Source organism: Brachionichthys hirsutus, chromosome 13 (genome assembly GCF_040956055.1).
Source record: "Brachionichthys hirsutus isolate HB-005 chromosome 13, CSIRO-AGI_Bhir_v1, whole genome shotgun sequence".
Lineage (NCBI taxonomy): Eukaryota > Metazoa > Chordata > Actinopteri > Lophiiformes > Brachionichthyidae > Brachionichthys > Brachionichthys hirsutus.
In genome coordinates this window covers 5,867,183-5,893,268 of record NC_090909.1, presented here as the reverse complement: position 1 = coordinate 5,893,268, position 26,086 = coordinate 5,867,183, and the positions used below count along the sequence as shown (strand labels likewise).

The 26,086-nt window shown below is 39.8% G+C and overlaps 1 protein-coding gene across 1 annotated transcript in view; it reads left to right on the top strand.

Moving 5' to 3' along the window:
- Positions 1–19,337, top strand: part of trappc9 (trafficking protein particle complex subunit 9) — an 89,972-nt gene extending 70,635 nt beyond the window's left edge. The window contains exons 21-22 of the mRNA XM_068747125.1: positions 17,417–17,640; positions 19,158–19,337. Of these exons, the coding sequence (XP_068603226.1) occupies positions 17,417–17,640; positions 19,158–19,337 (404 nt within the window). The remainder of the gene's footprint in view (positions 1–17,416; positions 17,641–19,157) is intronic.
- Positions 19,338–26,086: the final 6,749 nt, after the last annotated feature.

Sequence of the window (26,086 nt, the reverse complement as noted above, 5' to 3'; positions counted from 1 at the left end):
TGCAGGGAACATTATGAACACAGAAAGTGTTCGTTGGATTAGCATGTCATGCATAAAGAATTCTAATTTTCCCAGATAATAAATCCCAGTGAAAAATCCTCTGTCTTGGGATGAGTCACATATGGTCTAAAAATGATGGTTATCAAGTGATTTAATGTAATCCAATTTGTCTGATAAATGAATGCTACTAAAGAAGTGCATTCCATTATATGTATAAATTAAACATAGATGTACCGTATGCTAATTGAGATAGGCATGGGTCACTTCTCATGGATGACTTTTACAGCCCAGCAACAGTATTGTATTTAAAGTTATGTTAGATGTAACAAAAATAATTTATTACTGTGCATTTTTAAACATTAGATAGAATTATTCAGCCATTTTATTTTTGAGAGAACGCTTGTGAAAAACACATGAATAATGCAGCAGCACTCTGTGGCTGTGGTGGGCCTTAATGAGATTTTTGGAGAGATTGTGCTTAGAGAGTCATCTTGGGCGAGAGGCGAGTCAGGGACTGAAGGAGCAAGAGAGGGGTTTCAGGTATGTATCACTAATTCGAGTTGAGGCAGGAGATAAATGAAATTATGGCAAAAGTAAAGCAGTGAACTGGAAATGAAGTATGGGCTGTCTAGTTTTATCCACACTTATCCAAAGTGTCTTCTCAAAAACTGATGGCTGTACTACATCCATACTAATACCACTGCAATACCACTACGGTACTTACTGTTATAAGAATACAACTCTGACTTACAAGCTTGTGAAAGGAACTATGAATAAGAGGTGACAACCTCACAAAAGAAAAGACAATTGGAAGAGCTGTTTGGACTGGTGTAGTATGAGTACTCTTTCTTTATTGTTAATAGGTTTATATATATATTTTTTTCTCTGTGTATTGTTCCCCCAGGCATCAGTCTGACATGGAAGGAAGATCACAATATTAAATGTAATGGCCACCTGCCTTAAGTTTGACACAACAAATATTGATAAATGCCTTGATATAAATGCTTTCAAAGCAAAAGTGTTAAAAAAAATCTAAATTGCGATGTTGTTACATCCAAACTTTAGTACTGAGGATTTAATATAATCAGATTTTACTTTAGAATCTAAAGTGACATCTGATCACAAGAACCCTTGGTTGTACATTTTGAACATGGATATGAATTTCTGGGACCCTGAATGCCCAAAATTATCATGACCGATGATTTCATTTTATAGACTGTATTGCAATATAATCACTTTATACTTTATTGATATTCCAGTATTATTTTCTTTTACTCTTAGTTTGTCCAACTAAAGCTGCTGCTGCTCATTTTTCTCTCTGCAGAGCTTACCAGTGCAGCGTTTTGCTGCATATGACTGAAAACAATGTGAGTTTATAAAAAGTATTTCTGCCACTATCTTTGGGGGCAGCACAGTGGTGCAGTGGGTAGCGACCAGTACATTGGGGAGACCAAACAACTACTCCACAAGCGTATTGCTCAACACAGGAGAGACACATCCTCAGGACAAGACTCAGCAGTCCACCTCCACCAGAAAGAAACAGGACACTCCTTTGAGGACAGTGGTGTCCAGGTGTTAGCCAGGGAAGAGAGGTGGTTTGAGATATGATTTAAAGCCATTTTTGTCAAACTGGAGAAACCACCCCTGAACAGAGGAGGAGGATTAAGACACCATATATCAGCAACGTACAGTGCAGTATTGACCTCTGTCCACAACCCCCAACCAGACCGGGATACATCTCTGCATAACAGCTCACCTGAGGGTGAGGGGGGGGGAACAACTCTTTACCTTATGGATGCAAATGACCCCAGGCGTTTTGTTAGTCAGGTTTCATGACTTGCGGGGAGCATTAACATTCATAAAGGAATTGCTAATACTCCTGGGGACTCTGTTTTTCTTTGCGGTTTTGGCCCCTTCTTTGTTTTGTTGTTTTCTGCTGCAACAAGAGAATACGTATCTAAACTCTCTACCAGTCTCTCTTTTTTGCTCATCGTGATTGATGTTAACCAATCCTCAGAATCAAAGTGCCGATGCTTACGCACTGCTTCCATGTGAGGCAAAGGTGGGACTTCAGCCATGACCAAGTGAACTCTAATTTCTTTCACTCATAGGAACATACATTTAAACATGTCCTCGGACATAAACCGATGGGCATGGCCTTGGTGAGTGAACACCTGACTGACGGGATGACCTTAATATAACACAAGCACCAACTTCATTGGAGATATTGGCCATGCAGCGACAAAAATAATGAAATTAATGAAATTCTTATGAGGAAATTCAACGAGGAGTGGAGCAAAAAATAAATTGCAAAACCACCTCAATCAGTCCCTGTAATTCATTTCAGTCACAAAACCTCGGGAGTCTTGCATCTGTAAAACGAGTCATATTAAATCTCCATTTGTGATACGTCTGTAAAGCGTTGTGTAATCTGCCGCCGCGAGGCTGTAATTTACTGTTAGGCTATATTGGTTTAATTTCAAAACTAATTACATCCCCATAAACCCAACCTGTGCTTTGTGTTTAGTGCCAACTAGCATAGCATTGCACCTGCCACTCATCAAGCTGTTTACGTTTAAAAACGTGGTAGTAAGCCAATTTTAGCATTTCACTCATAGCCCGTGTTTATGTTTTCTGGTGATATCGTTTTTGAGACTCAAAATATGAACCAGAATGATGATAATGTATTCACAAAGCCAGCTCAACACACCATCCTTGAGCTTGCCTTACTGGTCTGCCACTCTTGGCATAAAGGTTTATGCCAACTCTCTGTGAAGTGTCATTGGTTGTTTGTGTTGTACTAACCCTGCCATGTGCTTATTTTAGTATGAAACCTTTTTTTTTTAGATCAAATATGTATTTATTTGAATCAATGGCCTTGACTGTGTATTGCATTGCATTGTAAGACACTTGTCCATAATAGTTCTCCTAAAGCCATCAGATGTTTTTCAGTCTGTGTGAGCATCAGTACTGACAAATGTATGATATGTGATTAACAATGTCAGCTCTACTTCTAACGGCCAGCACTAATTAGCAAAAGAATCATCACACTTTATTTTTTTACTGAAAACCATCCCAGAGTTATTCCTTTTCATTGGCACTGTTGCACTTGGTGCCATTGGTTCCAAACTTTCACAATAATCACCAGGATAGTCATGTGTTTTCATAAATAGTATACTACTTATGGCAAGGAAGCTGTTTTGAAATCAATTATTTCCACAGATGTGTTCCAGAAGTCAAGGATTGACCTCTGGATTCTTTAATATATTAAATTGGTTAAGTTTAAAGAATACATCTAAATTGTTTTGAAGTTCTCTGCATGGCTCCCCCCCCCCCCCCCCCCCCTTTTCAAGCAGTAGTTATCTGTCAACAAGAAAGCCATTGTATTGTAAAATGTTGATCCGTAGCTTTGCAATTCTCGTACGCCGAAACTAGTTGAAAGAAAATGGTCACAGAACAGTGACACATTTTGAATGCAAGTCATTGAGTAGGGATGCCATATCTTCACAAGTGCTGCCTGCTATGTGAAGCCTCACGATATTACTTCTGACATTTTTGGTTTAAATTCTAGGATTCATGCCTTTTTTCTACCTGATTATTATCAAATCATGCATAATACATCTAGATATCTTGTACCAAAGGTAATACATTCACTGGATATAATTAAAAGCGCTGACGCACTGATTACTGTGCTAAAATAACACCAGCTATATCTCATAGGCTTGTGACAACATGCCATCCTCTCTCACAGCATTGCAATTTATGTTGAGAATCGCACACCGATGGCGCTAATGATGATGATGATGACTTTCACGGCCTGTCACCAGAGGCGACTGGAGCTATTTTTAGAAGCAGCACCTTTTTATTTAGAATGAGAGCAACATGTCACCAATTCTTTTTTTATTTTCTCTCTCTCACTTCATTCATTGATTAATGTATTTATTGGACTGTTCCTAATCTCGTTGCTGCCTCGCTCATTCATCATGATGGGTGTGGTTTCTCCCAGTCACTCTCGGGGCCAACAGCAATCACACCTATCAGTCACCTTTGATTAAAAGAATAACTCAAACACCTGCCACCGGATCCATGAGGCTATTCGCATATATTGTTTCAGACCACAGTTTACGGAATACCTTGCATACGCACAAAACAGGATTTGGGAGTTTGTCCATATTTTCAATGCATCACCAGGAAGCAATAATAATAGTCCAGCAGTGTAACCTCATGGATCTGAAGGGAAATCTTGATATAGGAAGTGAGTCACTACTTTTAGGTCAAGTTTAAAATCCTAAAATAGTGGCTTCGGGTGAGAAGCTTGGGGTACACCCCGGATGAGTCACCAGCTCGTCACAGCATTGTATTGATGTTGTTAGAGAGAACTGCTGATTTCTTTTAAGACTGATTCCCTGTTATTCAAGCATTAGAACATTCTGACATGATTCTCCTGTCAGCTCTCAGCAGATTCAGTTGACGTGAATGTCAGAGAGAGTTGCGTCCTCTTATTCCTGTCTGCAACGCATGCCTGCATCCTTTGCTGTAAAGCCGCATGGGCTTGAGCATCCATGCGGCCATTAATTTGTACTATTTAGCCGATGTGATGAAGAAGACATTCTTCTCCTCCTATCCCCCGGTGTTGTAGACTGATATCTGTCGAATCCATGAGAGAATAGCTTCTGGGTAGTAAAAAGTGCGCTACCAGATCATCCTCGATTAATATCTTTATCAGTATAGATTCAACAGGTGGGTCAATCTGGCAGAGCTCATTATTGCTCATTATTATGGAAAAAGGATCTCCCTTTGGACACATGCAGGTTATACTGGCCAAGATGTGGATAAATTGGCAAGATGGGTTTTTTTTTTAGCCTTGACATTTATCTGACCCCAACTGCTGTTGTTGTTTTTAAGCTAGCAATAGGAGGAACTATATTGGCTGCTGGTCAGGAACAACAGCTTGCAGCAACACCCATTTGACTGAAAGGATGTTTTAGGTGCATCTGTATGTTTTGTGGGAATTTCAGGTAATACATTTGAAATATATAATTTGAAATGATTTCTTATTTAAAGTGTCCGATGAAGCCTGTGGCTTCCTTTATTTTAATGCCTTTATTCTAAATCCTGTTTTCATTCCTGTAGAATTCAAATGTTGAAAGTTACAAGTATTATTTAGTTATATTTCGTTCTTTCTGTCTTCCACAACCCGCTCACCGTCTAGCCCACTTAACAACGGTTTCTGTTTCTGTTTCTGTATCTCTATCTCGACTCTCAAAATACATCACCTTCACTTTATTATTACAGAAACCATTAATAATTCAGTGGATTTAGTAACTTTGCGCCCTCATTGTCTGCTTTTAGAAGCCTGCGCTATTTATAAGATGTCACTTACACAACTTGTATTCAAATTAAATAATTCAAGGAATGAGGAAAAATAAATTAAAGACACAACTTTTTATGCATTACTGCTTTCCATGATATTGATGGATCTTGCTTCATGTTAGGGGTTTTATAGATATTGATTTGATGTTAGTTTTCGTTTAGGTATGTTTACAGTCTAACAAAATATATCATATATTGGGAGTGCTAAATAAATAAAGGTTATCATTTCATCCTTTTATTGATAACTAACCAGTAACAATGATGTATTAGAGACATTTATAGATAGTCAGGTTCAGGCCTCATTAGGAAAGCCAATATCTGCATACACACGACAATATTTAGAAAAATGATTGTCTGCATCAATTACCATAATAAAATACTGAAGTGTTTTGGAGGATGGTACTTCATCAGCAGGTTGCGCATGGTGCTCTGATCTTCGTCCTCATCAGTGACATAGCCTCTCTTCTACCTCTTAATTATATCAAACAGAGGCTCTATGTAATTAGACCCTGGCTGAGAGGCACAGAGGTCTCTTGTGTACCTCTTCTATGATTGCATCTGATATTCACTCCTTAACAAGATTTTGCTAACCTTCTATTGACATTTAGACGATAACATCTCCTCCTGTCCTGCCTGATATCTATAATAATAGAACAGGAGCTCAGCTGCAAAACCTGTAAAACCACCTTTTCCTTTCTTCACTGAAATATGAATTGCTTTTTTGCATTTATTCAGAATCAGTGGTATCAACATCTAGAATTACAAAAACAAATGTGAGAATGTTCTTTCTTTTTTCGATTGTCTAATTTTCTTATGGTTATGGAATTTGTGTACCGCTTTTTTTTTTTTTTTTTAACGGTACACATTGCAATTATCCAAATGTAATGTAATCTATTCCTGGTAACATTCCCAACATTTTGTGAAAATGTAATCAAGCGCTGTCCATAACCTTTTGAGCTACGTTGCTGACAGACTCTTTTTCTCTTTTACTCCAGCGCATCCTGTTTTCCACATATTCTATAGTTGCGTTCCAAGTAAAGGCAAAACATCCCCACACCAGTGTTTTTTAATTATTCTGGCTGATTAGACACCAGGTATAAAATGAAAGGAGCTCATCAAATGCTACAGACTAATTAAAGTGATAAAGTGTTAATTCTCTGCCCTGATGCGTAGTCCAAAAAGAAACGACAACAGGATGGGTTTTTTTTAAAGTAATTTGTACACTGTTCTGAGAAAAGGTCAAATTAGGCAACAGTATTAAATGCCTATGTGGCAATAGCTGTGTGCAGCTTTTTACATGCAAATATTGGCTATGTTTGCATTATAAATAATTATAATTAAAAGTTGTTCTATCTACAAAAATAGAATACTCATAATACTTTACCACATCTACTATGATAAATTCCTGATAAATTAAGTGCTGTAAAATTTGCTAACCTCGGCTACAGTTTCCTGGTCCGTTTGCTTATAGCTGTTTTCCTTCAAAAAGTGGCAAAAATAATTACTTTCATAGGATTAGATTATTATCCCTTGTTGCAATATTACCGCAAATCTCATGGTACATCAGTAAATGCTACAAATTCAGTCAATAAGATTTTGTTAGTCTTTTTCTCCCTCTTTATCTGTTATTTCCTCCTTGGTTTTTGGTTTATCCATTCATATACTTTCCTACCGTATCTCCCCCTGGTGCATTGGGCTTTATCAGTACAAATTCAAGCAGTGCTTTGTCAACAGAGCTGCTGTATTTATCCTTAGACATTCCTTCCTGATTTGAACTGAGGTTTTATGCCCATTTATGCACACACTTGTGCAACGCAAGGCCATCACTGGGATGTAGACACAGCTTCAGAAATTAAATAAATTCACCTTTTAAACAATAAACCCTTTTTCATTTTCAACAGTAATTGGGCTTAATGAACTTTATAAAATGTACATCTATTGCTATTGCACTGGATTGCACTGCGTTGTGCAGGTGTTGAGCAATAGCCGTAAAAACTCTGATTTTCAAGAACACTGGGTTTGTTAATTACCAGATGGTAAATGAACAGCCAGATGCTGCATGCTACTTGGTAAGATGAGATGTATTCAAGCCAAGCACCTTGTGAATTATGCGACCTTATAATGGTAATATTTTCTGTTAGTTTTGTGCATGATGTGGAATGAGGTTTGTTTTTGAACGTCAAGGACAGGAAGGTCTGCAGTGATACTGTATAATAATTATTAAAGTTAACCTGTTATTAATTCAATTCATGTCATTATTCCTTCATAACTTAGCTGATGATCGCAAAATGGATTTTTGACCAGATCCAGCTATTCATTGTTCAGTTAACCTCGGTTATCTGAAAATTGACCCAATTAATTTTCACAGACTGTAACATCAGACCGTAATATATTACATTTCCAACGTTATTTTATTTACTTTTCTCCCTCAACATCAATTATTCCTCGAAACACTCAAGAAAAGTATTACTAAATACTTCCTTATACCAACCAACTTTTTTTAATTAACTTGAAAATATATTTGGTTACTTTACAAAACAGCATATACTCTTTGGGCGGCTGGGGCTCAGTTGGTAGAGTGGGTCGTCCAGTGATCAGAAAGTCGGTGGTTCAAATCCCAGCTTTTACTGTCTGCATGTCAAAGTGTCCTTGGGCAAGACACTGAACCCCAAATTGCTCCCAGTGGGTTTGGCAGCACCTTGCATGGCAGCAGTCACCCACTGGAGTGTGAATGTGTGTGTGAATGGGTGAATGTGAGGCCTAATGTAAAGCGCTTTGAGCACGGCAACGGTGGAAAAAGCACTATATAAGTGCAGTCCATTTGTTTCTGCAGTTACTCCTGTTTCCTTTGTGCAAGCGGTAAGTTGATTCTGCTTCTATATGGAATGCATTAACCCTGGCTGACATGATTTATTGTTTCATCTGAATATCTTTTTTTTTGTTGGGCAATTTGATTCAAGCCACCATGAATAATGCAAACTATTATATAAAGAAATAATTCCAGATTGTTAAGATGCGAGCTATATTTTACCCATGTAGAAGATTAGGTTAGTTAATTAGTTACTTTACTAATTTACTCTGCTTACACTTTATTAACCAGCATTAAAATAAAGTTCAAAGCTTTTAGTTTTCTAATCTTCATCTTGAAAAAATAGAACAATGTAGCAAAAGTTTGATGGTGACTGATGAAAAGTAACGTGAAAAGATGCAGTGATTCACTTGGTTCAGGGAATGAAGGTCTGTTGATAACGGATAAGGAGACGCATAATCACAGATAAAAAAAAAAGAATTAGTAAAAATGGGGTTTTAACTTTAACTTGTGAATATAGCCAACAGTATTTAATGAGAGGGGATGATGAAGTTGAGAAGTGGCAGAGTGAGAAATTAAGACAAAGTGTTGTCAGTAGACAAGGTATAAAAGATGTCTGAATGGGGTGATCTCGAAGACGAGGGAGAGAGGAAGGCTAGATGGAGCCCAAACTGATGGAAGGAGTGCATTTGCTCACCGGCTGCAGTAGGGTGATTGATGGTGAACAGGTTAGAGATACGATGCAGTTCAGGGAGATTTAATTAAGGGGCTTGGAACTTCGATTGCTTTGCATAGGCCGGGTCTGTTTCCCTTCTTCAGGCTGCAACATTATCTAAGCATTCATCTTGATGAGTAAAGTCACGTCAGCTGGATCAAGTTGACTTCATTCGAGAGCTGTCATTTCAAGATGAAGTAAAAGTGATGCTGACAATGATCGCAGGTAGTTCAGATAGCATGGAAGCCAAAGGACACACGAATCACGATGCCTCTCCTCCACCTTGATCAGAGACGATCAGAATCTTACATCAATGATCCATCTAACAAAACAATTCAATGCAAGCTGCAGCAATGATACCAAATATTATCAACTCCTCCTCACGCCCTGCAGGAGGAGATTGAGAACGGCCAACGGCAACAATGAAGATAATGACCCATATCTCCAGCTTTAACTGTCATAGTGACATCACCTTTAAGTATGATGTCACAATAAGCTCCAATTAGAACAATGAAAAACTAATTTAGGTCCTCTAGAAATTGAATGTTTCCCTCCAATAAATATGAGCTACAAGATAGTTGCTAGATTGTTCTGATTCTTTAAATTCAAATTCACTTAAAGTGCATTTAAAGAATATTACAGAAACACAGCTATGATTACAGACCACGGAGAAAGACGAGGACGTTTTACCCTACTTTCCAGGCTTAAAACAACTTTGTTTTTATGCCTGCGCAGCAGATAAAGCCCTTGCTGGCGTTTCATCCAGTCCATTCATCCTGTTCTTGATCAATTGACAGGACATCTCAGGAACCTCTTGAATGGAGTTTCTTAAAATTTCGAACATGTCCACTTGGACTCAAGGATGAACTCACTTCCATTTTAGCGGTCAACGTTCACTGCGACCTCGTCCTTTTGAATGGGAACGGCTTGACGGGCTTTCATTACTTCAGGCACAAAAGTCCTCCTGGTCGAAAGGATGAGCAGATTACAATTGGTGGTCTGCGGTCAAAGTCACTGTGACCTTACAAAACACATTTTGGGGCCAGAATTCATAGATAAAAAATGTTCACACTGATTTTTTTGATCAATGTGGCATCATAATGTTCTGTAAAAACACTTCCCTGCCCATAGATCCTTGTGATTTACATTTGGTTTTACAGGAGATTACGAACACTCAATGCTTATCCATTGCCTCATGGATGTTCAGATGGATGTTTAGATGAGTCAAAAACGTGAAAAATCCAACAACGTAAACTCATTTTAGAGATTTCCAATAATTTGTGTTTTGATGCAAAATAAGATGCAGAATCTTTACGTCACTCAAAGCATGTCTTTAATGAAAAGACTTTTCCAGCTTCAATTGTTGCTTAATCCCTGATCTGAGCTGTCATTCTTTGATTGGCATGTATTATAGGGAGGTAATAATAACCTTGCAGGTATTTATGCTGTCTTTTACTGACGTCGTCGTTCCTCCCCCCCCCCCCCCCCCAGTGCAGTTCTGACAGCTCATTACCTTCTTGTTCCTGCTTCATGCTGATTATTCACCAGGAAGGTGATGCATGCCATGCTTTTATTGCTCTTTATGTTTCCTGAAAAGTGTGCTTCATTTACAATATGTGCTTGAAAGTGATTTTGTGTTTGAAGTTTGTTGGGATAATTCTGATAAAGATGTTGACTGATTTTTACTAAATACACCGATAAATGACCAGGTTGTGACATTTTGCACCAAAAGACAGTACCCGGTAGGTTTGCACACTGGTCAAATTAGGTGACATTTTTCTTTGTTATTTGTACCTTGTTACCTTTTTCTGTGGATCTTTATAAATGTATATTTATACTTCCTGTTTAATGCATACAACAGTCCAGTATCAGTCCAGTTGTTTAACAAAGTAATTTAGGTAAATTGCTTCAGATCCTTGTTTTGAATGCTCTGGTTTATCATACAATTTAATTTTCCTATTCCTCTCCAGCTCCCCTCTTCCGACATGACAAACTTTCATTACCGTGTGATTTGTCGACGAATCTATTTGCGAAAGCAGTCCGTGAGACTTCATAAATGATGCATTTTCCTAATTTCTGTACCCTCAGTTTGTCTGTGTCCTATTATCATCTCTAGACACACACAAAAATAAAATAAAACCACATTCTGCATACAGAAGCAGATTGTGTGTGGGTGTGCAGGCGGGCTTTTTGCTCATCGTTTTTACATAATAAATCGACATTTCCTTGAGCAGCACCTGTTTGGTTCATCCCTGGGAAATCCTCTTCGAGTCGAAGCTGCATGTAAGTCACTAGCAGCAATTTTTACAACTCTCAACTTCCCACATCATTGCAAGCTTGAAAGACAAAGTTCAATTGGAAACAGAGGTGCCTCTGGCTTCTTTCAGAACACATGTAGTTAGGAAAAACTAGTTGCAATAGCATTTTGACTATAAGATTTAAAAAGCAGTTTATTGGTTAATACATTTGGAGTGTTTCTATCTCTGCTGTGAATTTGAATATTACACCGTTCCAAGGAAAGTCTCTTCTCAAGGATCAATCTCATGAAAGCTCATCATGTCAGTGGAGGTTTTTGCCTCATTAAACAGAGATCAATGTGGATGTCAGCAAAACAATAGCAGCAGCATCGTTTCTTCAATTGGCTCTGACATGACTTGGACCAGACTTCCAACAGCGTGCCTCAAGGTATCTGCATGTATTAGAGTTTTAGTGTTGAAGGTGGAGTCATGTGCATAATTAGAGGAAGAAGAGACAAGGAGGTAGAGCATAGTAATGAGGCACAGAAAGGGGAGTTAAGTCTGCAGCTTGGCACGTGACTGCAGCCATATTTCGACTCCACTATAGTGACTCTCTCGGGGGGGCTTACTAATGACGTTGACTAATTATTTTTCTGGAGTCGAGTCAAAACAGTTGGCATCACCTCCCTCCGCTCCCTCCCCTCTCTGAATTGGTCCTCCTCAAACATGTACCTGTTGCTCCAGCTCTGAGTGAGGAATTGAATCCGCAGGTCATTGTACTGTGACCCTGTTAGGTTTCCCATTCTTAGAGATTATGTCAGAAGAGGAAAAGGCGGACACAGTCCAGCCCCTCCCTTGCACTATCATGTGCCTGACCATCCCAGTGAGCAAATATTTGGTAACTAAAGAGGCTTTGTGCTTCATTGAAAGCATGCAGGGAGCACACTTCTCATATGGAGCGTTCGTTTGTTGTTATGCATCTCTTTATTTATTCCCAGATGGCAGTCCACACCCATTCGGGTTTGTTGTCCTAACATGTCCAAAAGCGTTCAGCTGCCCGTTGCTGTGTGTGTCCACATCTAATATTTTTGTTTGATTTGTATTTTGTAGCTCAAACATGAATAGAAATTAACAATTAATTTAATAGTGAAACCAAATTTTCCAGATGCTTCCTCTGTTTTAATAAGCTTAAAGACGCCTCCATTCTTTCTGTGAATTGCTTGTCAGTTCGGTTGCAGTGTTGTAGTATTTATCATATTAAATTAGTCTCCGTGCATCCCACTGATATACACAGTCGCTCCTACTCGTGGATATGATGCTGGACGCTGCAATTCTCTATGAGTTTGACATTAAGAAAGTGTAAAGAAAGAAGTCGTGTGCTGGAAGCTCCCTGCGGAGGGAAGCAGCTCCCAGTGGAGTTGAAAATAACCGCATTGACATCATGAAACATCGGTTATGTCAGGTTACATCTTCCTGCCTTTCTTGCTCAGAGTAAAATGAGGCTCTTGATTGTACTTTCCTATTTTTCCATTGACTCTGAAGTCATCTTTAGCATAAAGAGAGTTGAGACAATGTAGAATGTGTAGCCTATATTAGCTCTTGTTAAATATCTCGGTAAGTGCACGTAAACATCTTAATCCTTGGATCATCTCGGTATTCTGCCTTATTTTCAGAGGCTAGTTGAGTGCAAATAAGTGAAGGATATGGATGCTAAACAGCGATAAACTTGGGAGCTACCATTCAAACACCAAACCAGCAGTGTGCTTGTGTTTTCAAAGAGAAATATAAAATTGAAAGTTAAAAAACACAGACAGACAAAAAAAGCTTCTTATTTGAATAAATATAAGTTGCACAGTCACCAATGGTTCCCCATTGTGTTGAATGATTTTAATGAGTAATACTGCAGTTCCGATGCTCCTGATGCTCACAGAGCAGGGCTGAGTACGTTTAGGCGATGGAGCTTACCGCAACAAGAGCCACAGGCGGCTGCTCACTGCTGATTGAAAGTATAGTACCCGGTTATTTATTCTTGTTTTGGGTGACTCTCCTCAAGTATATCCTATAAACAGTGAAATCATTAAACACAGTCAGCGGTGGACTTCAAAGGAAAGCAGAGACGGACAGTAATTACTCAGACCTCTTAGAATATGCTGCAATAGAAGACGGGGACTGTGCACATTTGTAGTTGGTTAGCATCACCTCCACCAATTTGTTATGCATGCAAACACATACATGGAAAGAACTGGATAGAAATGGATAGAAATCATTAGTTGAACATTTACTTCTGGCCCTTACTGATCTACCTGAGGTGAAAGACAGAACATCTGAACACATTACGAATCCTTTTCTCAGTGCACATGGAATATGTAAAGCTCTGTTGAGGGATAAGACAACAGATAAATGGTTGTTGTGGGGCTAATTATAAAAGGCACAGGTGGCTTAGGGGGGCTATCGGTGGCTGTAAGTCTATGTTTAGACTTACTGCAGCACACCTCAACCTTTTAAAAGCACATCCCCCTGGCTCCATCAGAGCATTCATCGATGACCCCACCCGGGTGTCAGCCGCTGACTTGTATGAGCTGTTAAACCCCGATGACCTGATAATGTGGGCCTGATCACAAATCTTTGTTCATGCCCACTCGAGACGAAAAGACGTGCAGTCAGCAAAGAGATTTGTTGCATATGAATTCAGCAGCTGTTGGCCTGTATTTATCATGTTGATATAATAAGGAAAATACAACTCACTGGGTCACAAGTACATTATTTCTAAGGCTATCTATCTCTTTAAATGTGTTTGTCCTCTTGTTACTACTCCGATTTCCTACTCCAACTTATTAATAAATGTGTTAATTTATTTTGTTTGCCATTTTTAAATCCTTCCTGTTTGGCCGAATAGAATCCAAACTGCAGTTCTAATACTGAAGCTTCTGTGTGTATTATTGTTGTAAAATATGTAAAAAATGGAGCAGAAATTGTTTTTTGTTTATTAAAATACAGTAGTGTTTATGAGTTTAGATAGAATTTTCTGTTATTTATAATATACGCTATAGAAGTGTTAATGCATTCTTTTTTTTCACCTAATTGTGTCTTGTTTGTGCTCTTTTTCCTCTCGTCTGTTCTCCAAGTCATTATCCTTCTTTTTTAATGTTGGGGGAATTGTTTTTAGCTCATTTTGTATTGTTTTCTTTCTTTCTTTTTTTTTTTATTTACGTATAATTGTGTCTCTGTGGGTGTAACTTCTTAATTTGTTGACCATTGGCCACGAAGAAATGTATTCATGGAATGGAAATATTTATTTCATTTGCCTTCTAATGGGATAGAGTCAGTTATGTAACTTTTAAACGTTGCACAACACACGCATCAACAGCAGGCACAAACTGAAGAGAGCGCCTCACATTTTGGGTTTTTTATGTCAGCAGTTTAATTAGCTTTTCCTGCACAAACTATAGAAACTATAGATTTTATGAACACGCTTTACCCATCCTGCTGCACCTTCTTGTTAGTCAGTCCTAATGAGCTGCAACAACACCTCGTGTGAGACGTACCATGATCACGTTAAGACTGGAAAACCTCAGGCTTTTGTCTGGCAGTTATTGCTCCATAGTTAACAGGTTCATTTGTTCTCATACAGTTTTTTTTTTCTTTCTCCCCTTTATTTAACCAGATAAAAAACCCATTGAGGTAAAGACCTCTTTCACAAAGTTCTGTCCGTTTTCTCTCTTGGTTGCTGCGGCGACACTTGCAGCAGCACTTGACCTCTGCAGCATTCAGCAGCGGCACGACCGCTAACGTTAAGGCTACAGCCGGTTATGCGTGTCATATGCTGTAATTTCCGTGGCTGCACATAAGGAAGGGAGCAAAATGAATAAACAGATCAATGGTGTGTTCTATCTGTACAACTTTTCTTGACGAGCACACTTGTCCCCACGTGATTGTTCATTTTCTGTTCTTATCTCAATCTCTCCTTGTATCACCCACTCCACATATCATCCATTCTAGGCAGGAAAAACGCACCCAACTTTTTTTTTTACACATCTTAATTTGGAGCCCAGAGATATCCCCCCACCACCACCTACATTTTCCATCTGTCTAACTTAGTATAACTAAAACAAAGTGATATGTTTTCACAAAACTTTCTACAGACAGCGGTCAAGTATTGAGATGAGCTTTTTGCATGTTAGAAACTTTCCCCATTTGTATCGTTTCCATGGTTACCAGATCATTTTCATCAGGAGGGTTTGTCTCAGAGTGTAATTTATGCATCTGCAGAGCTGCGTTTTGATGTCTTGACAATTTTTACCATTTTAGTTGAGTTTTGTTGTGAAAATGTAAATGTAATGCAGTTAACACGGAATTCAAATAACTTCCTTCTGTTTGTTAGTAAAATATTTGCTGTATTGATGATGATAGAATTTTTTGATTTATACAAGCTTTTATTCTCCCCATACCTGACTATTTCAGACAATATGCCATACAGAGTCTGTCGTGAGGATTAATAGACAGTAAACCTTCAAGTCGCGAGACATCCCATCATAACGTTGGTTGGTCCTGAGTGAGGCAACCTTTCTTTCTTTAACCTCCGAGACAGACTTGTGTAACAAAGGCAGTGTGGAAGGAGAGTGTCAGTGGGATACGACTATGTCAGGAAGAGTAGTAAAGACAGAGCAGCTTTGTCATTTGACCTTTCCGGTCCTCTCTGGGAAGATGCAAGATGCTGACCAAACCTTTTTTGTTGTTCCGAGGATTAAAAAGGAAATAGCGAAATTTGCATTCCAATTCAAAGCTCCTGCTGATTGGAACAGTCTTCCATCATCCATCCACTCTATAAAATATGATAATCTGTTTAAAAATGCCCTATTGTTACATTTTCAAAATGCTTGTAACTGCTTTTAACTTTGTGTTGCTATCTTATTTTCTAATGTAATAACTGCAATTTTAGTTTATTATTACTATTTTTACAGAGAGCTACTTGTGCATGTTTGTATGTGTGTTGTTTGAGTGTGTGGATGTGTGTATGTAAAGAGAGAGTATTTTTTATTTTGCATATCTGCACTGCTGTAGTTTTGTTATTTCTGTTTTGTGTTGATTGAGGACCCTCTTGAAAACCAGATGGTTTCATCTCAAGGGGTTTTATCCTTTCAATAAATAAATAAACATAAACATAAACATACTGAGAGTCCCCGGAGTACCACAACCAATCAGAAAGCTGGGGCTGTCTCACTTTTTACATAAAGCAGATGAAATGATCCGTCCTCCCACAAGCCATTGTAGTTTCCCTCAGTGGAGCAGGCCAGGGTTTCTTCCCTTTGTATGTCAGCTTGTTGCCGCAGTGCTGACTTAAAATCCAGGCTTGTGTTTGTTGGAGTTCATCAGTACACTCCAGACTAACCATTCTCTTCTGTTCACTTTTGATGTTGCATAATTTATTTTAGAGGCAATGTAGGATACTTATATTTTGCACATCTCCTAGCAACAAGACTTTGAACAAACTAAATATAACTGCTTGCTAAGGTGTCACTATACGCACAGTGCTACTAGCTGTGGGTGGGGGGGGGGCGGCAATGTGCTGTGTGTGTGTACGTGTGTGTGCGTGTTTGTACCTGTTGGAAGACGTCATGTGATTGTCGCCCAGCTCTGGAGACTCTCCTCCTGACTGTGGCAGCGTGCCCACATGCACCCTCCCTTCTACTGGGTTGGCTGTCGTTCTCTTTACCCCCACCCCTCGTTTTACGCAGCAGATCAGCATACCAGTGGCACTGAACGCAGCTTGCTTCTTTCATCAGGCTGTCACATAGCTGCCCCGACTCACAGTGCTTATCATAGCTGCAAGCATGATGGCAGAAAGCGTTTGACACCCGGTTTGTGTGTGTGTTAGCTGCCACTTTTTGTTTTGGAGGCCTCTCATTTGATCACGTTGAGCATCCATTTACCCCCCCCCCCCCCCCCCATGTTTGTAGTTCTTTTCCCATTCCATCAGGAGCATGCAAGAGCTTTGATAACTGAGCCTGTTGTTCTTCTGTTCTTGTCCGAATTTAGTCATGCATGAGGTTAACAGGAGGGAATTTGGTTTAATACTCACCGGTCCGCCTCGCCGCTGATGTCAATAAAATACTTTTTGAGGACAAGCAGAGCTTGTTGATTTTCCGAGGGAAACATGATAGGCCAGGTCAAGTTCTGATCAATACAAATGAATCGGATATTGAATGAGAGTCCTCTGAGAGATCAGGTTAAAGATATAAATGTTTGTTTTCTTTTTCATTTTTTTATATTATTTGCTTCCAGATGTGTTGGTAGATGGGAAGCCATGTGACTGCGATGTCATTGCCATCTGTAAAGTGGGTGACGTTGTGAGCCTGGAGGTACAACTGACCAATCGGAGCAGAAACTCTGTCGGACCGCTGGCGCTGACTGTGGTGCCATATCAGGACTTTCAGAATGGAGTCCAGAACTACGATTTAGAGGACACGGTCACCTTCATTGGCTCCAACACCTTCTACATTGACACGGTCAGTACAGGCTGGAGGACAACAGAACAGAGAAATACACAGCACAGTTCTAAAGTAGCAAGCACATTTAAAGGCAGTGCAGGATTAGACTATTTTGATTTGTGTGAAAGCATTCAGATAATTATTAAGTGGTACATGTAATGACACCACAATTCAATTCATTTGTATTTCTATTTCTATAGCGCCTGATCATAACAGAAAGTTATCTCAGGGCACTTTACAGATGTCGCAGGGAAAGACAGAACCCATCAAGAGCAAGCAGTTTGGTGACGGAGGCAAGGAAAAACTTCCCTTTAACAGGCAGAAAGAGAGAGAGAGAGAACAAAAACATCATGTATTTACAATGTATCCAGTGTTGTACAACATATAAGCTGCAGGACAAACCACTGGATAAGGGGTGCAATTGTAAAACTAAAAATGCCTATTCCTTAAAACTTAAACAATGTCTCATATAAAGTTCACAGCTTTGATCTGGAATCTTCTTTTCCTGAGGATTTTTTTGAAATCACTTCCATCATTAACTGCAAATGTTAGAGGACTTTGAAGACTTTCACTGAGTTTCACTCATTATCCGTACTTACAACAACTTCATTTGTGAGTACCCAAAGGAAGCGTTTGCGTTTATGCATCGATAAACACTTCTGCTGCTCTTTGGCTTGCATTAAAATGCGGACTAAACTAGTCATTAAATGTCAATATTGTCCTTACAAATGCTAAAGGGGATATTTGAAATGCCACCACCTTGCCATTGGCAGTAATGGCACGAGTAGTTGTAGTTTAATGGCTTTGTTTGTCACACTGGTTGAAACAGTGCATTTAGACAACATGCCTTGCACAATTCAACCCAAAACGACAGGCCACTGGATATGAAAGAACTGATGTTCATTTGACATTGAAGAATTTATAGATCATAGCATAAACATAAATGTATTTCCTTTCAACGATATGATTTTCCTTTAATTTCATTGCATCCCTGTGTGTAATGACAATAAAGTACTACCGGTATTCTATTCTGTTCTGCAGAAAAATACAGCACTCAGATTTTATTAAGAGTGTTGCGGCCGCTAAACTGCACAGTAATGTGCCTGTGGCAGCAGAAGAAGCAGACATGCCTTTGTTGCATTACATGACCCAAGCATGTTTTCAGTCTTTGTAAACTGTCTGTATGGAATTGGTGCCAAGCTCAAGAAAAAACCAAATCAAAAAAGCCTGATAAACGTATCAGAAAAGGGATCCTTTTTGGGTTAGAGTCTTTTATTTATTTTTTGCTGCAAACTCATACCCCTGAATAGTGAAAAGCTGAAAACGATTTAATTCAGAATAGTCTCAAACGAATATAAATAAGAGATCCTCGTATTCATGAATGGTAAAAAGGCTTTTAATTAAAGGAGAAAAATGATATTTTTTGTTTTAAATACACGCCGTGCTTCAGATTTCCTGCTGGCCTCGCTCTGACTCTGTCAGGTTCTTGGAGACGGCTAACAATTCTTACCGCTGTCTGTCTTTGACCTCACCAGGTTAAATCCAGAGAAAACACCGTCTGTGTCGGCGCCCTGCTCTTCCTCTACGCTGGAGATTTCTACCTTAATATCAAGTTTCAGGATGACAGCGCTGGACGAGAGCTTCCGTTAGCGTGGTTCACTCTGCCCAGCGTCCACATCCGAGCCGTGGAGCCGCCGCTACAGGCCGGAGCCTGAGGGCCCATCAGCCTCATCACGTAGCTCAGAACGAAGGATGAAATGTTGGATGATGGTTTTCTCTGCAAAACATGTGAATTAAAGATTACAGCATGTGTGCAGTAGAGTGCAGGGGGATGTCAAATCTTTGTTTCTAAATGTTGGAGCACCTCGTCACAGTCCACCAAAGAACATAAGGCAAATTTTTAGAACCACCCTGTCCCCAGGCTTTCTGAATCTATTCCTGAAGACATGCAGGGATGACAGAAATAAGGCAGGACAGCTCATGTAAGAGCTGATATCAGACGGAGTCTTTGCAGATCAAACTCCCACCAACACACTCCTGCACATGCTCAGGAGGAATATTTCTATGTAGCTAACGATACAGCTAATGCCTGTACATTTACATGTTTTAATCTGTGTCAGTGACGCTAGATAAAGTTAGCTTCTCTCCGAGCACATCCATAAACATCTCATCCTTGGGCCTAAATCAAAGCAACGTGACATTTGACGCATGCATTTATGTTATTGTCGAATAAGCAAACCCGCAGACGATTCCCGGGAACAAACCCAGATGATGCAAAGCGGAATAAGCTACCTTGTCTGCTGTTGTGCATTTATCTATACCGGACCTCAGCAGAGGATGCAGTGCGTAAGGGCACAGACTTCATTACCACTTAGGGCGGGATCTTTAACAATTGGCATTGTGAAGAAACAAAGAAATAACCCTAAACGTACCTGACACGTACAGCTACCTTATTAAATCTCCTGCTAATGAGTGTCTGAAATCTTTGACTTTTTACTGTCATTAAGGCAGGTTGGTCGTCCATCCAATGTGACATTCCTGTAAACTAATTACACCATTTGTGCTTATTGCACAATCTGTTGCCGCAAGTCGAGGGAGGTAGACGGTGGGGTTTTAGCTCCACTTCCTTCAGTCCCTTATATCGTTTCTCAAGCTTCATTAGTGGAGGACGTGCCAGTTTATGTAACATGTAAATTCCTTCTGCTCCCAGCAGTCGTTTGAGTGAAAGGACTGTTAAAATAAACTGCCTTCCAAAAGCAGGCAATTTGGGATGAATTTATATTCCACCATCACTCCCAGCCTGTGGTAATAAACATTTACTGCCCTTTTGCCCTCTAGACGTAGCCCAAGGCCACAGCTCTCTACCTTTACTCTTGTTTTGTCATCAAAAATAATGTTTTTGTGATTATTACTGTACAAAATCCGACACAGCATCATCACATGGACACGACTGGATGCCGCCCAATGGCGGTCATGATTGTGACATCATCACAACAGACAAAAATACAGGGAGACACAAACCATCTTTACAAGTATATTCAACTTTTGTTTTTAGGAGGACTTGATATTTTTTGGACATTAGTGGAAATACATCTGGTATCAGCGCCAATTTGATCGTATTTGTTAGACTAGCGCCTGAAGCCGCATTTCCTTGCTAGCCTGTTTGTGGAACTGCTAGCCAGTGAGCTTATTGGTATGGAGCTTTGGCTTCGTGACAGCGGCACGTTGCTTCCTAGTTATATCTGATGAACCCCGCTAACCCTAACCTTAACCCGCTTGCGCATGAAATTCAGTTTAGTGAAGATCTGCTCATGTGCACTTTCTGATGTTACCGAACTCTAATAACATGTTCAGATTTCATCAGCATGTAGAGCCGTCGCGTTTGAATAACGGCAAAAAACCTACGCAGCGGATTCTTTGGTTATCTGATTAAAAAAAATCTGAGCAATTGATACGACTATCATAGACCTGGAATGTTATTTTTTTTTATTTCTTGCCTCTGTGCCACTAATGTGAATTACATCACACTTAAATGTGTGAGAGTTTTTTTTTTTTTTTTTTCATTTTTCACAGCTGTAAATAAATGTTGAGAAGAAGACAACTCCTGTTTATTCTGGCATTATTTCAGCGTTCCATTTCTGACCCTCTTCAGTTTTTATTTGATTAGATTTCAGTCGTGGTCAAAATGTCAAGTCTGGCGAACAATATGTCCTTATGTCCACAGTAATCGCTCAATTTCCACATTTATTTATACTTGGAATGATGGCTGGGCAACAAGTTCAGGCCTGCACACTTTCTCATCCACTTTTTGACATTTTCTGACATTTAACAACACAAGTGCAGAATATTATCTCCCAGCTGTGTCCAGAGTTTATCATTATACTGCACAGCACCTTTTGTGCTACTTTGTGATGCACTTGGAGTTAACCAATTTACCAACAGCTCTTCCCAAGTACCGTGGGGAAAGGGTTGCTCATTATTTATCTGAAAACCTCAATCACCCATCTGCCAGTAACAGTTTTACATTTTGAGTTTCCACCAGTCCCAGCAGCAGCTAATATCAATCTCATACTCACTGCAGCCCTTCCTCCGACCCCTCAGAGCTGGACCGAATGTGAACTGGCTGATAAAGAGACACTGAAGGGAGATAAGCAACAGCTGAAGGTTAACGTGTCTTGGGGGGGGGGGGGGGGGCATTGGGAGGCCTGCGGATTTCACGTGGTTTTGAAATGAAGTTTATCAGTGAATTAAAACCACATTGAGCATGTGTCAGTCCAACATTGCTTTTTTGTTGGGGATTTGTCTGTGAAATGAGAGCCTGAGATTAATGGGAAGCCAGTCAAATCCATTTGACACCTTAGCTGAATATCAAAACATATATCTAATACAACAATCAAAACGGAACAATACCATCCAGAGCTGCTTGCAGTCCGGCCTCCCACTCAAATTAACACAAGACAATGGAAAAGTTTCAATCTTTAGCAACTAAAATCATATTTGAGATTTTTTTCATTTTGAAACTTAATTAATTTGTCTCCTCAGTCCCCAAATGCTTGCTGAATGCTATTAAAGAATGATGGATGCATGGCCCTATCCCAACTCGTTTGTGTCAGATCAGGATGGAAAAACCAGAACTGATGTTTGTGTATTACAGATCTAATTTTGTACTGTCAAAAGGGGATTTCAAATAATTGCAAAGTATTGCATCTTAAGTATTAAGAGTCTGAAGCCATGTCCACACGCAGCCGGGTATCTCCAAAAACAATATGTTTCTACGGTTTGGCCTATCCACCACACAAAACAGCATATTTCTGTCACTAAAAACTATGGTTTTTAAAAACTCCGGCCAAAGTGAAGATTTTTTAAAACTCTGGTTACGCGTGTGCGTGTGGACGCCTGTAAACAGAGTTTTAAGAGATGAAAGCTGCTGTGCCGTCATATGTGTGCGCAGGGCCGGTCCTGAGTAGGTGCTTAGGGACCCCTGGCCACTAGTGGGCCCCCGACCTGGCAACCCTATTTTGCATTATGCAGGGGGTGATGTGCGCAGCGTGCATAAAAACTGCTGCACCTACTGGTAATCGTGACGTTGGACCTGACCTTGCGATGATTGGTCGGCCTTATCGTAAGCAAACAAGCACGGAAGCAAGCAATGCATGACAAACGGCAGTCTGTGGTCATCACTAGTCATCATGTCAGGTGCAGAAACACGGAAGAAGAAAAGAAACAACAGTCCCAAGGTAAATATTTAATGTTGTTTGTGGGACTGTGAATGGGCTCATAGAACGGTTATTTATGCGCATGCTCTATGTTGTGACTTTTGCAACCGAGACCGAGTTGGTTTTTCGGTTGACCGGACAGCTCTAGTGTAAATCCTTATTGAAGAAAAGCTTATCGTAAAGAAAGAGAGCTACTGACTGCACCCTTGAGCAAGGGCCCCTTGGGATTGTCTTAGTGGCTCTGAAAACTCTAAAACTGAGTGGTCAGACTCCTGCATGCAACAATAACAAGATGGCTAAGATGATCGGAAAGAATGCACCCTGATTGAACTCACTCAAATGTAAATTATGTCCTCTGCATATTGTTGACTGACCCATATAATTATCTTTCTCAGTAAAGGTCGCTCCATCTTACAAGCCTAAATTACAATGTGGCTGCAGGTTTGTGTCCTATCTTCATGAAACATTGATTCACCTTATTCACGCTAATTAAATTCTGAGGTCTGGTAAGGACACCTCTTTCTTCAGAAGAAGGAAAGAACCACAACCTCAGAGCAAAATAAACCACAAGCAAACCAAACCATCTCCAGTTCAGGTAAACACTCGCCAACAATCAGTGCTTTTCCTTCCTCATTACATAACATCGATGTTACGGACCAGAAAGATACGCCAGATGGAGAATGAGAGCCTGAGTCAGATGAAAATATAGCAAAGAAGATGTTTGATTCTCTGTGCAACCGTTTCTTCTTTCTGCATCATCTGTCATTCCTAGGAAGAAACATTGCATTTTTACTTATCTGTAGAGTATTGTTATTACCGTTATTATTTTATTTGTATTGGGGTTTTTTCAGAATGGATAAAATGTTGAAATATGACTGTTTCAATATTGTGATAACAAAGGTGTGCCACAAAGTTCTAGTTTAGGTACACTTTAATTAAAATACCGGTAAATGAATTTTCTGTGAATGTGAATAAGACACAGGAGCGTTCATCTGTACCTAGATTTTGTTTGACTGCTTTGTTAGCAAGTTTATATGAAAATTATTGAACATGTTTTTTTTCTCTTTTGTATAAATGTCCAATTTATGCAAAACTTCCAGTCTGCAAAGCACATTCTGGGGCATTTGTACAAAGTCCAAAAGACTTACTGTTCATCCTTTAAAATCATGTCAATATAGAGATTGATAAACTAAAATACTATGCACACGTGGATCCATTTGCAGTACAATAATGTACTTTATTTATAGTAAAGGTTTCTTCTGTCATCTTCAGAGCAGCTTCAGATGCGGGTCAAATCAGCGTAAGCAGGAATTCAGCATGACATTCGGCGCATCGCCACATATCACGTCTCACACTCATCAGCATTCCAAACAGAAGTCTCTGCTTTTGGGGTTGAAATGAGATTTCTTGTCAGAAAACACAAACTGCATTAGTAGCCACCATTAACTTGTAGCAACGCTGTAATTCCGATTGTAATCATCTAAACAATCGTCCATCAACATCTGCTCCTGCATTCCCCCTGCTTTCCCGCCTGATATTGTGTTTTTACAAGAGGGGAGAAAATTAGATATTTGAGCGCAAACAAGAGCCTTTCATTTAGTGGCAAAGAAATCCCCCTGGAGCCATCCTGGAGACGGTAGAGTGTCTCGGTCGGCAATAAAAAAAAAAAACATTCATGGAAATGAATCTAAAAGAAGTCAAGCATCTGATCAAGCTTGAATTTTTTATGTGGTTTTTCATGTACTATGTCAGTTTCCTGGTTGGTGTTTCTGGTATCAGTGCTGCAGAATGTGGCTGCAACATAAGGATTTAAAAAAAAACATTTAGAAAGGCAGATGAGGAAATAGACTGTTCTTGATATTATATTTTTCAAAGTCAGTATTTTTTTTAAATCCAAATATATTATTGTGACAAAAAAACTATTTATTTTCTTAATAAACCTTAATCAATGAGCTTTAGCATTCAAGAACCGGGCATCAATGTTATTTTATGTTTGCTGAGGTCAATCATTAAATATTTGCATAGATATTTAAAGGATAGTAAGAAGAACTTGTTTTCTTGGGATATGTGAAAAGAAAATGACCTGATATGGTAGCTACACACTGAAACAACAAATCCAAAGAAAAGCTAACCTGACCAAAACAAATAAAAAAAAGCCTGCACTGTCGAGCAGCTTACAATCTAACGGCCCTACAGCCGGAAGGACCCAGAAACAGACTGAGGGGATAAAGTGGAATTAGGCTTATTGAATAGGCAGAGTGTGTCCTGGAGATAAATGAGAAGCAAGCAGGTGATGGGTGACCTGGTGGAGATATGGCGCAGCAGCAAGGCCTGCAGGAAGACGTTTGGACCTGGAGCAGAGGGGATGCAAAGTTCAACAAATGTCAAAGCTCCAGTGGACAGCAAGGAAGTTTAAAGTCGGTCTGACGCAGGTAAACTGAATAATCTGATGAGGAGGAGCTTCAAACACTTCACTCGGACAAGATGAGGAGGAGTGGCGTAGATCAGGACCTCCACACCCAGAAATGAACAACAAATCACAGACAGGTGTGACACAAATGCTGGAATACATGGGAGGAGTCCAGGGCCATGCCATGAAGAGCCTAATACCGCATGGGCATTGATTATTATGGTGTTGGTTCTCATTTTATAGGCAGAAAGATGAGTAGTATTTTACCAGGAAATGCTTTTTGGAGGCGCTGCTGACAGCCTGCTCCACGTGGTGAAGGCGTTGCGAGTGCTTCTGCTGCTCGTCTACCAGCGACAGCAAAGTCGAGTGCTGGTCATTTTTGACTGAAGGCGTGTTGTCGTAACACCGCAACATGTCACTGAGAGTTTGACAACGATCCTTGAATAAAACATCTCCCTGGCAACTTTCAAGCATCCTGGAAGGAAGAGGCGACACGTTCCAGTTTTGCTTTGTGCCTCAGGGACTCGGAGAAAACAACCAGTTTAGAATCAGACACTCTCGTCAGCTGTAAAGTCGAGCGGCTTCCAGCTGTTACCGTTGTGGTTGTCACGTGTTGTCAGCTCGTTACCGGGACTCACTCTTTCAGTTCACTTCTTCTCCCATGATTGCTGATACCATAAGTGGCATGATGAGGGCTTCCACTGCCATTTACTGCTTGGCCCAGCAGCAGCTTAACCGTACTCTCACAGATCATTTGCCTCAGAAAGATGGACTTCAAATTTGGACAGATGTTAGATTTGGGATGGATATGAAATTAGAGTTGGCGCCAACCTCCAAA